Source organism: Sturnira hondurensis, unplaced genomic scaffold, assembly GCF_014824575.4.
Source record: "Sturnira hondurensis isolate 20B ecotype Veracruz unplaced genomic scaffold, ASM1482457v3 Scaffold0007406, whole genome shotgun sequence".
In the NCBI taxonomy this organism is placed as follows: domain Eukaryota; kingdom Metazoa; phylum Chordata; class Mammalia; order Chiroptera; family Phyllostomidae; genus Sturnira; species Sturnira hondurensis.
Genome location: NW_028080037.1, coordinates 11,393,982 through 11,406,491, shown reverse-complemented (window position 1 = coordinate 11,406,491; position 12,510 = coordinate 11,393,982). Strand labels below are relative to the sequence as shown.

Genomic DNA, 12,510 nt, shown 5'->3' with positions numbered 1-12,510 from the left:
GCAGGGGTCGCACAAGAGGCAACCATACATTGATATATCTCTCCCTCTCCCCTTCCCCTCTGAAGGTAAATAAAATCTAAAAAAAAAAAAAAAAAAAGAAAGAAAAATGGCTAAACACTCAAACAGCCACTTCACAAAAGAGGAAAGAAATCTAAATGGCTAATACACATGGAAAAGCACACACCCATATAATTAATCAGAAATGCAAATTACAATGAGATAACTATAATTCAGGGCACCGGCAACACTAAAACAGCTTATTATCGTCCACTGTTGATGAAGAGGCAGAGCCATGGGAAACCCCATCTTCCGCTGGTCCAGCAGTTTGGAAACGACGTTCCTGGTGTGGAGAAGCACACGCTCTACAACCCAGAAGGTCCGCACCGAGCTACAGACCCCACAGAAACACGGTTCCAAAAGACAGTGCTCATAGATTTTTTTCGTGAGTGCCGACTAAAAATAAACACCCAACGATAAAATACTAGATAAATACACTGCAGTGTGAACAACCGAAGAATACCAAGCAAAAGGGGAAACATACTAATTAGAGGTACACCCGTCAACATACTGAAATCTCATGGTGTTCAGGGAGAGAAAAGAACGCACCAGTGGGGTTCCATTTACATGCTGGGGACCAGGCACAGCCAAGCCCTCACTTAGGGGTGAGTGCACAGGCGGTGAGCTGAAAGCAAGGCTGCAATGAGCACTCAAGTCTAGGAAGCTGGGACCCAGAGGAACTGAGTGCTGGGTACACTGGTGGCCACTACACGGACACTTCAGATACTTACTTAGATGCGTCTGTGTTTAGAGTTCACAGGATCGGGGCTGAAGTGTAGGGGTGACAAGTGGGGACGGGGCCCCGCACTGGTCCAGATTCTATTCCTGATGCTCCACCACTCTGGGCTCCGTTGTTCATCTGTGGAATGCGGGCAATGGTGACCTGCAGGCGCAGAGAGACAAATATGGAAAGCACAAAGCTCACATGGACTCATCTGTCCTGCCAGGAGATGCCCCCCGCCCCCAGGAAAAAACCCGCCAGCAGTGGAAGCACTCTGGTCTCTGCCCTTGGACTTGGGCCGTATTTCCCTCTTGCTTTAATCAGAAGAAGCAGGTCAGGCTCAGCCTTGCACTGCTCCTTCTCCACCGAGTCAAGCTGTCACCCTCAGTGTGGGGAGCGCCCCCTCTAATTGGGGGATGGGGTGGATCCCCGCCCCCTGCCAACACCATGTCCCTGAGGGGGGCCCCTGCTTCCAGCACTAGGCACAGGTCTGCTGCTTCCAGATGGCTGACTTGGGGGTGAACCATCACACCTTGTGCACGTGACATCCCTGAATTCCTGAAATAGCCGAACTAGGCAGCATCCTCTACTCACAGTGGTCGCGCTTGAGCAGCCCTTACCAAGTGCCTCACTCTGAGGCAGACGGAACAGGGGTATCTGTGGCAAAGATGAGGAACTGGAAGACAAGACACAAACTGGGCCTCCCAGGCTCTGGCCCTTGGAGCCTCCCCCGCCCTGACAAGTCCCACAGAGGCCACACAGAGATGGGCACCTCTGCTTCCCTGGGAGACACTCCCAGGCCAGAGAGATGTCAGGAGATGGGAGCCACCAAGTCTGCGGCTGTGTCCCTCCCACCTTACTTCTGCAGAGGCCTCGGCCATGGCCATTTTCCACCCTCTTCTGCTTCCAAAAGATCTGCTTCCCGCCCTGTTCCTCTGGGTCCCTGGCCATGACTGCCCTGTGGTTCATGTGCTTCACCACTGGGCTCTGAGGGCTATGCCTCAGTTTCCTCATCTGCAAAAGGGGGATGGTTTCTGTTCCTATTTGATGAAACTATACTTTTAGCCCAGTGACTGCCGACAGCGAGTGCTAGTGTTAATGCAGGCCCTTGGGTCTGAAAGGTATAGGGCAGGGTGGGGGTGGGGTGGGGAAGTGTTCAAAGAGGGGGCTCCTGGGGAAGGGAGGGCTGGGAGAGGGAAGTAGATGGCCAGATGTGGTGAAGGGGAGACTGGGAGGCCAACCTTAGATCCAGGTTGGAGGTGGAGGTCTGCGTGAGATTTCAAAACTTCGCTGCTGTGTTTTGGGGGCTCATGAGGAAGTGACAAAGACCTGGGGGAAGACAGGGCTTACAGGGCTAAGCTGAGAGAGAAGGTGAGGGGTAATTATTTGGGGGTTTGGAAAGGGGGTGAAGAGCTGGCAGGGAGGGGCGGCAGGACTCAGAGAGGTCCCTGCTACAAGAGCTGGGAGGGGAAGGTTGGGGGGGATCCTGAAAGAAAAGAGAAAGAGGGGAAGATGAATCCCAACAAGAGAAGGGGCTGGGGAGTGGTGAGCGGAGGGAGTTTGGAGGAGGTGTGGTCCCTCAGAGAGGAACGAGAGGAACGGGGCTGGGCAGTTCCCAGGGTGTGTGGGCAGCTTGGGGGCTGGGGAGGCAGCCCAGTCGTCTGGTGCCCAGGTGGTCAGGTGTCGGAGAGGGAAGATGGTGGTGGGGTGACAGGGGGAAGCTAGGGTTCACGACGCCTCTCCTGTCCCCAGTGGCCCCTCCCCTGGGGACCTGCTCCATGCAAAGCGGACACATTACCCATGTAGAACAATGGAGGAGTCTGACACACCTTGAGGGGCTCTGGCTTCTGGAGGGTCCCAGTGCCTGGGGCTCAAGGGAGAGACACAGCTTCCACTCATGCCACAAGCAGCCTGTGCCCCATGTATCCAATGAAGCCACGAATTCACAGTTTCATGTCACGTACTGGCCCCCTCTGATCTAAAGAGACGTCAGGGCCACGTAGGCTTCACCTCCCCACAAGGCCACATTCTCTTAGACTCATCAGAGACAACCGACCTAGACTAACAGTAACTCGCATGTCCCCTCTTCCCTCGATGGGGGACTTCGCTCCTCCAGTGCGCACTGCATCTGCGCCACAGAACTGCCCCTCCTGCCTCGCAGGGCTGCAGTGAGGGTTAAAGGAGTTAATCCGCATGCAGAACCCAGTACAGTGCCTGGTGCAGAGTAAATCGTTGGTAAGTGTCAGCTGCAATTAGAATTATTATAAAAATATGTTTACAAGCAGAAACGCACGGAGCTGCGTGGTGGGAAAGGGGGCCCCCAAAACGGGTCCACAGCACTGCTTTTCTAAGGGTGTGGTCGTGATCAGCAGCCTCTGCGTCCCCTGTTAGAGATGCAACTCCCAGGCCCCACCCTGGAGCTGCAGACTCGGATGGGGTGGGTGGGGGGGCAGAGGGGCGCCAGAGGCTGGCTCACTGGACAAGCCCTGCCCTGGGAGGTGCTTCTGGGTCTGACCTGGACCACAGGGAGGACACTCTGTCTTCCTCTACACTTCCTGCTTGGAAAGGCACCTGTGATGACCAGGTCCTGCCCCACCTCTCCTTCTGTTTGGGAGTAAGAGCCCCAAGTCACCTCTCCCAGAGGACAACTACTGGGACTGAGGGTGGCCCCGAGGAGCCCAGGTACAAAGCTATCTTCCACAGTCCCCAGGTGAATCTGCACAATGAGCCTTGCTCTGAGAGATAAAAAGAGACCGATGGCCGTAAGAGACTAACTTAGGCCTTGGCCGGGTATTCAGTTGGTGAGAGCATCATTCCAATAAACTAAGGTTCCAGGTTCGATCCCTGGTCAGGGTACCTACAAGAGTCAACCAATTAATGCGTAATTTAGTGAAACAAATCGATGTTTCCCTCTCCCATCCTCTCTCTAAAAAATCAATAAATGAACATTTTTAAAGAGAGAGAGACTAACCCCATGACCAGATCACCTGGTAAGAGGTAAGGGCACCTGTGCATGGCTAGCTTTCAATGAATTTTAAAAAATTATAGTTAAGGTGTGAATACATCGTGATTAGATGCCTGCAACTGATACCCTGACTGATGCAGGACTTCCTCTACCAAAGCTACCTGCTGACTACAGAGGATGGGCAAGGACAAGACTCCTGGGAACTGAGAGCGTGCCTTGGGCAAGGCATACTCAGTGCTGTCTCGTTGAAAATGGGGCCGGCAGGGAGAACTGTCTCGGAGCTTTGACAGAGCTCCCGGAAGCATCACCCAGCTGACGGGAAACACTGAATCACTGCAAAGACACCTGTTATAGAGCCCGTTTATTGCGTAACTAGCAGGCACAAATTCTGAAACCATTTTACAACGCTTACAGGGTTGTACAATACTTACAGGAATAGAATGTACAATAAACATGAAAAACAACTAAAGAACCCAGGGTGACACAGATAAAACACATCTGAATAAAAGGCATTTCATTTTTCCTATGCAGCATTTCCTTCTGTAACAACGAGGGTGGACAAGGGAAGGAGGGAAGCGGCAGGTCTGGAAAGCTCAGGGCTGCTGTGGACAGACACACGCTGGCCTCGCTCCCGGTTCTGCAGCTCACCTCACTTGAGGAGTCGGACAACAGCTCCCGAGTTGTGCAGGTACAGTTCAATGACATGAAATGCTGTACTTGATCTTTGGGCCCAATTGTTCTTTGGCAAATAGGAACTATTTGCGTTCCGAGGCAGAAAATGATGTCAGTTAAAGGAGTTTGGGGGGGAGCTGTCTCCTCTTCAACAAGTGCCAGTTTTGTAAAGTGCACCTCTGTCCTACCCGCTTTGGGAGGGGGTGGGGATGTGAGAATAAAGGGTAAGAAAAGGACGGTAACAGACACTAGTGCAAGGCTATGGAACCCATGTTCCAAAAGCGGCAAACCACCATTCAGACAAGATGCGATCTGCCCAGGGGACCTGGGAACCCCAGACATCGGATCGCAGACGAGGCCCAGGCAACGTGCGTGTGGGGTGCTCAGGCAGCGGGAAGCCTCAGGCCCCCTCCGATCCCCAAGTGCGGCTCTGCCCAGGAACTCCTTCCCAGAGTGGTGGCGCTGTGGGTGGACAGCAAATTCCGTGCCGTTCTTGTGCTGTTGGTCCCCACGGTCCTTGACTCTCTCTGGGGCACGGGTCCTTGAGTTCAGGCGAAGACCCCGCTTCCCCCACTGTGGGTGACTCATTCTGCAGCCGTCTGTCCTCCCCAGGAGGCCACAGGCACCAACTCCAGACGGCTGCCCAGGCCTTTCCTGAGGGCCCCGCAAGTGGGGCAACAAGAGGGCGGGTGTTTGCAGGAAAGACGAGGGACAGCCAAGAGTGCACAGCACGCAGAAGAGGTTTGCAGACGGAGCTTAAACTTAAGTTAGAAGACACCCTTGGAGAAGGCATCCCCTCGGCCTCTTACAGGAGCATGGCACTTAGGGCTGTGCAGGCAAGCCGAGTGGACGAGTCTCCGGAGATGTGGACCCTCTCCCGAAGCTCCCCAGTGCAGCAAAGCCCGGAAGAAGCACCCGCGCACAGTGTGTTAGTAAGCCCAACGTCAGCAAGGTGCTCCTTTCGTGACAGTTTACGGTCAAGCTATAAAGGGATTGAGTCAAACAGTTCTGTGAAAGGACAGGATTTCCAGCATGTATTTAGGCAACTTTGATTGTTTTGACTTCCTCATGTGTGTGACTGAGCACTATGGGACAGAACACTTGGGTAAGAGGAGGACTGAAAGCAACACAGGACAGGTCGACACAGGACAGGGTGGCCACATCACGGGTAAGGCTCAGACATTAAACCAGGCGTGACCAGGGAAGCCAGGGCCTCACACTACAGTCTACGGGATGCCAGGGCAGAGGCGGTGAGCCTGGCGACCAGAGCTCACCCGTGTGTGCTGGGAGAATGTTTAGTTCAGTCGCCAACACCTAGAAACAGAGAGATGGCACACAAAAACATCCAGGTTTCTGGAGTCTCTTGAGAAAGAAAACTCTGGTCACCCCAGACCCGCTTCTCCACATGGCAGCCTGAGGGAGCTGTGGGCTGCCGCGCCCGCTGGGTGTGCCCTAGGCTCCCTCGCTGCCCTGCCCCGGCCCCTCACCAGGCTCGCCTCCCCCTCCTTCCTCCCTACTGCCTCTGGTCTCGGTCAGGGTCTGAGCCGCCCCACACAAAACAGCGGGAACAAGCAGGAACAGGAAATACGTGTTAGCACTGCGAACAAGGGAGAGCTCCTTAGCCACTCAGAAAACAATCTCAGCATGTTCTAGAACTTCAACCTGTATTCTTTCACAGCCTTGGGGTAGCTGGTAGTCAACCAGAACATACCCTCTAAGGACATCTTGAAAGCTGATGTCCAATATTTAAGTACCAGCAAGATCATGGACAAGAAATAAACTTGACAGTATACATCTTACCTTACAAGAAGTCCTTAAAGGTGACAAGCTGTGCAAAGCAGGTCATGTGAGAAAGCTTTACATGCTTAAGGGAGGGACCGGGTTCCAGGGGAGAGGAACAGTACAAGGCCAGGGAGCAGACCGCCCCCCTTCCTGCGGTTCAGGGCAGTGAGGGAGGAGCGCAGTGGCAGGGAGCAGCCTGTGGCCCACGGGGCTGACGAATGCGAGGCTGGCTTCCTGTGCTAAGGCCGAGCGGCAGCCCACGTCGGGGGGGCATGGTGGTGCCCCTCCTGGACGTGGCCAAATGACACACGACGTGAAGGATGGGTACTTATCTGATGCCACGGAGACTTCGGGATGATAGTAAAATAGAAACGGACTGAAGATCAAGATAGAAGAATTAAAGAACATCTGATAGAACAGGTAAAAGAAATGGGGCAATTCATTGTTTCCTTCCAAGAGAGATCGTTACGCCATTTTTAAAAAGTGGCACAGTCCTGTGTCTACGTTCATGCTTGGAGATTCTCCAAACTTAGAGAGTCTTGTGATTGGTGGGAAAATTCACTTATTGCACAATGCTTGGTAGGGAACAGATAATGTTTTTGTTTTTTTTTTAACCCAACTCTCTCAAGAAAATGTTTTACTAAAACATATCATTTACAGTTTTAACCACAGGCAGGGAGTTTTAAGGACTGGAAAAGTTGTAACAAACTTGCAACAATGCAGCTATGCTTTTGGATGTCTATGATCAGTAACTCACGGTCAAAAATAAGGCAAGTGGGTTAAATTAATAGTTGAAAATTTGTTAGAAAACATGCAAAAATAATACTGAGTTTTTAAAAAAGTTTAAAACTTTCATTAAATGTTTGTTTCTGGTAAAAATGGAACAGTTCCATGTCTCAATTTGTAACCGGACTTTGAAAAGCCTAGAAAATCGCAAGGCCAGCGCTCCGCCTGTTCAGTTGTTGTTCTCTTTGGTGGTGATGGTGACCAGCTGTTTGGCAGCCTTGGCGATGTCGTATGCACACTGGATGACCTGCTGCGTGACCAGCTGGATGTCCGCGGGCAAGGCCGAGTCCCCCGGGAGGGTCTTCTTGCACTCTGACTGGAGTTGGTAGGCACTGGACTTCAGTAAGCAAAGGGAGGTCCTCACCATATCGGACTTGGGTTTCTAAACAAAAAACACAGCCGCTGGCCATGAAACGCAGCTGGACCTCCCAAAGCAGGAACAAGCATCCTTCCAGAAACAACTTCAACTGTTCCAGGGTGAACAGCAGTTTTGTCCTGCACTTTTTCAATGGGGTTCTCAGAACACTGCAAGTTTTACACCCCACGGTGCGAGAGATGCTGAAGCACTATGCCTCAAAGGCCGTAGTGCACACAGTATTACTTTAGTAGTATGTGCTATCCTGAGACAGTTTCTGAAAAACTATTAAACCATTTGAGTGAAATATTCCAGATAAAATTTTATGCTATTATTACTTGGCTTTTTAGCACTGGGCTCAGACATTCTTGTCTTATTAAAAGCAATATTCAGCCCTGGCTGGTGTAGCTCAGTGGATTGAGCACAGGCCTGCGAACCAGAGGATCGCGGTTCAATTCCCAGTCAGGGCACATGCCTGGGTTGCAGGCCAGTTCCCTGAAGGCCAACTCCCAGCAGGGGACGCACGAAAGGCAACCATACATTAATGTTTCTCTCCCTCTCTCCTTCCCCTCTAAAGATAAATAAATAAATAAAATCTTTTTAAAAAAAGCAATATTCATGTAGAACAAAAATATTTCAATGCCCTATATGACTGCAGATTTAAGACATTGTGTGCTACCAAAAGTTTAATGTAATATCGAGGTCATAAAGAAATTTCTTGTACTTCATGTAAAAGGATGTGAACCAAGTAAAAAGGAAGTGACTTACTTTGGGGAATAATGCTGCCATTTCTGTAACAGCCACATGTATCCTCTCTGAGCAGGGAATATAACTGTAAGAATATTGAAGAGGTTATTAAAACAATAAAATAATTCAGAGACAGAGAACACTCAGTCACAGGTTCCATTTACACTCCCTTAATGAAGGGGCTGAGGCCTAGGCTAGCCCACTGTGGACCCCACACTAACAGAAGGCATCTGGTTTTATCAGGGTCCCCCCATCCTTTCTTACAGTTTATTCACTCTTCCCTGGCCGGGTAGCTCAGTTGGTTAGAGTGTCATCCTAAGATGCCAAGATTGTGGGTTCAATCCCCAGTCAGGGCAAATAAAGGAACCAACCAATAAATGCACAAATAAAGAGGAACAATAAATCTCTCTTTCAAATCAATAAATAAAAAATAAATAAATATTTTTAAAAGCTAGGCCATTCAATGTGATAGAAACGGTCTCTAGGTATGAAATGGACAATACACACTACTAACCAGGTGTGGCCACAAACAGCCTGTAAAGATATTTGCACCTCCTCAAGTTGGTCATTTATGTCTCATCTTCCCAATTTCTTGAAAGCAAAACAAGGATTTCCACACAAGAGGCCACAGACGTCAACAGCAAAGTATAAGAACATAATATTTAGAACTGAAGCTTATTCCTCCACACCCACAAGTCTTTTAACCACAGGACATTTCTAAATTCCTTCCATCGAATGTGTCTGAATTGTTGAGATGTCGGAAGCTTTACTTTGGACAAAGAGGAAACACTGACATCAGCTTCATACACTAGTTCAGTCACTTACCCACTTTCTCGCAAAGCTGCCATGACTTTGTGCTAAAGCGCTACAAGCACAGTCAGCACTTTGCTTGCTGACAAACTCAAAGGCGACAAAGTGCATTAAATCCGCCTGGCCTCATCCCTCCTCCCAGGCTGTGGGCCCTCTAAGGGCCCCTGAGGTGACAGCACAATAGCTGAGGCTTCGGGGGCATGACCGCATGCCACGCTCCATTCTCAGTGCTTTGCAGAGGCTCCCGCCATCCTCCCAACGCCCACTGAGGTTGGTACTGCTATGACACCCATTTTTCAAATGAGGAGACCAAAGCCTGGAGAGGCAGAGAACCTGGCCAAGATCCTACAGCTGCTGAGAGAACAGAGCTCAACCCTGGCTATGCCGCCTCCGAGCCTGGGACCCTCACCGCCACGCCACAGGCTGCTCCTGGCATCAGGGGCGAGGAAGTCGCACTTTTTTTGACATAGCAAGAAGCCTCTTTCCAGTGATGACTGGTGATTCTAACTTCTTAGCTGATGAGAACTGGAAGATTTGAGACTTAAGTGACAGTTCTTGGATTCTACACTGCCATTGGGCCAGAGCTTTGCTTCCAGAACTGACCCACAGGACCCACGAGGGAAATGGACATGGGAAAAGCACTTAAGGAGCCTGCTTCAGCACCTTCGGAAATACGGTATGAATACAAAGGTTTGGCCTTACCCAAGAACATAGCTGCGTCTTAAAATTTCCCTTCTAAGAGACAAAACCAAATGCCATTCAGCATCTATCCTGGTACTTAAACCTTCGAGTAACATTCTTCCTCCATTTTTTAAGTCATGAAGTTGGCTTCTGCTTCAAGATTGTCATTAGCAACCTCTGTACTTCATCTTTGTAAGAAATCTAGTATCAAAATTATTTTAACAAAGACTGCCTACATTTTAGTCACCACATATGGCGCCAGGTTAGGTGCTCCACTTATCGGGGGAAACACTTTGTGAATGAACTAAATGTCTAACTGCTATGCTTTATATACCTCAAATGAATGTAAATAATATTGAATGTAAAACTGTAATTGAAAAAACATCTTATTAAGAAAAAGACTTCTTATCCCTGGCTGGTGTAGCTCAATGGATTGAGCATGGGCCTGCGAACCAGACGATTGCAGTTCGATTCCCAGTCAGGGCACATGCCTGGGTTGCAGGCCAGTTTCCGGCAGGGGCCAGTTCCCAGCAGGGGACTCACGAGAGGCAACCATACATTGATGTTTCTCTTCCTCTCTCCTTCCCTTCCCCTCTAAAGATAAATAAATAAATATTTTTAAAAAAGACTTCTTACATTTTATATTAATGAAACCATCACATTTCAAGAAAATGGTTTGTAGCCCTGGCTGGTGTAGCTCAGTGGATTGAGCACAGGCCTGCGAACCAGAGGATCGAGGTTTGATTCCCAGTCAGGGCACATGCCTGGGTTGCAGGCTGGTTCCCTGCAGGCCAACTCCCAGCAGGGGATGCACAAAAGGCAACCATACATTTTTTTTTAATAAAAGATTTTATTTATTTATTTATCTTTAGAGGGGAAGGAGAGAGGGAGAGAAACATCAATGTATGGTTGCCTTTTGTGCATCCCCTGCTGGTAGTTAGCCTGCAAGGAACCGGCCTGCAACCTAGGCATGTGCCCTGACTGGGAATCGAACCGCGATCATCTGGTTCGCAGGCCTGTGCTCAATCCACTGAGCTACGCCAGCCAGGGCCAAGGCAACCATACATTGATGTTTCTCTCCATCTCTCCTTCCCCTCTAAAGATATGTAAATAAATAAATAAAAAAGCAAGAAAATGGTTTGTATCACCCAAAATGCCTTCAAGTGGGAAACCCTCACTCCCAACTCTGTAAGCAGCTGGTGCCACACGTGATATAAAAACAAAAACACTGACGCATGAGGGCCTATTTGACTCGTCAACTCCAAGGAGCGACAACCCATCTGGTCACAGAGACGTGGGGAGAAAAAGGCAATGTCCACAGTGAGCCCTGTAACACCCATACATGTTCCTTGAAACTCTGTCCGTTAATATCACATTAACTGAGAACCATATCTAAGAGTTTTACGTTTTGCTGGTTAGGATTTTCATTTTGATCCAAAAGTATAATTCACCTTTCCCCCTGCTAGGAAGAGAGGAAAGTTTTCCTAAGGAGATTTCTCCAAGACTCGTTCACTGTAAGATAACTCAGAAAGTCCTCAACACGCCACTACAGAAAGCACACGCAGGTTAATGAGAAAGTCCTCCTCCTTCATCAGCGGGAGTTCATGTTCACAATTCAAATTGTTACCGTTCCTGATAAAGGCTGTCGTGCATTATATGTAGTAATCCTGAATTGTGTGTAACTGTGTGTGTGTAAGAGAGAGAGGGAGAGACAGACACAAGTAGACAGACAGACAGACAGGGAGCAAGACTGTACGCTCCGGGGTCACACCCAGCCTGCGGGAATGTCAGGGGCTGAGGGGAGCTTGCTTGGACCAGGGGACCAGAACCAAGCCTGAATGTGCCTACATGGACTATTGGTCTACTTAGAATAAGCACAAGCAATGAGTCAACAAGAAGAGAAAACAAAAGGAAAAGGCATGGGTTTATTTTGTACAAAGCAAGGCTATAAATAAAAGTGTCTTGAGTATGTAAATAACCAGAGATTTTAACAGAACATCAAATAATTTGTAAAATATAAATTCTCCAGACCAATTCTGGCTTAATATAGAAAAATGAGGACTTCCACCAAGATAGAGGCATAGGTGGAAACACTGTACCTTCTCCCACAACCAAGTTTGAATACAACAAAGGTTTAGTAAACAAAGACACAGCCAAAGAACAGAAAATTGAACTATATGGAAGTCTGACAACAACGAACCATTCAACCGGGACCAGTAAGAGGGGCGGAGCCAGCAGCGGAGCAGGGTCGGGCAGGAAGGATGCCCCGACCCAGGCTCGCAGGCAGCGTAGACCGACCGCAGTTGCACAACTGCACACAGTGAGACGGACCACGCAGGCCTCAGGGGACGAATCCAGTGGTGGAGGGCTGACGGCGGTGGCACACTCGCGTGCAGTGGGACGAAACGCGCGGGCCCTGGTGATGGTGGCAGCTGTGGCACTGCAGCGGGAGGCAGCAGACGGGCAGCAGAGAAGCCATTGCTTCTCTTTGACCCCACCCCCACATACAGTGTCACAACCCAGCGACTGAGTGGCCCCGCTCTGGTGAACACCTAGGGCTCCGCTCCTCACACGTAACAGGCACAAACAGTCCAAAATATGGCTCAAGAAGAACTCAAAGCCCCATAGCCAATAACTCTAAGCGACCAAGAAATAGCGAACCTCTCAGATGCACAATTCAAAACACTGGTGATCAGGATGCTCACAGAACTGGTTGATTATAGTCACAAATTAGAGGAGCATATGAAGGCTAAACTAATTGAAATGAAGGGAAATGCACAGGAAACCAATAGTGATGAAAGGAAACTGGGACTCAAATCAAGGGAGTGGACAACTCCCTTGAGTGGACAATCAAGAAAGAAACAACCAAACAGAGAAGAAGAAACAAGAATTCAAAAAAATGAGGAGAAGCTTAGGAACCTCCAGGACATCTTT

At 49.5% G+C, this 12,510-nt stretch overlaps 1 protein-coding gene across 10 annotated transcripts in view; it reads right to left on the bottom strand.

Moving 5' to 3' along the window:
* Nucleotides 1-4,089: 4,089 nt before the first annotated feature.
* GIT2 (GIT ArfGAP 2) overlaps nt 4,090-12,510 on the bottom strand; it is a 47,918-nt gene continuing 39,497 nt past the window's right edge. For 7 of the 10 annotated variants that reach the window (XM_037052285.1, XM_037052289.1, XM_037052286.1 and 4 more), the window contains 2 exons: nt 8,107-8,170; nt 4,090-7,365 (listed from right to left, as the gene is read on the bottom strand). In XM_037052285.1, coding sequence (XP_036908180.1) covers nt 7,153-7,365; nt 8,107-8,170 — 277 coding nt within the window. In that variant the 3' untranslated portion in view covers nt 4,090-7,152. Of the gene's footprint in view, nt 7,366-8,102; nt 8,171-12,510 lie in introns of all 10 variants that reach the window. The other 3 variants (XM_037052284.1, XM_037052282.1, XM_037052283.1) reach the window with 1 other exon arrangement.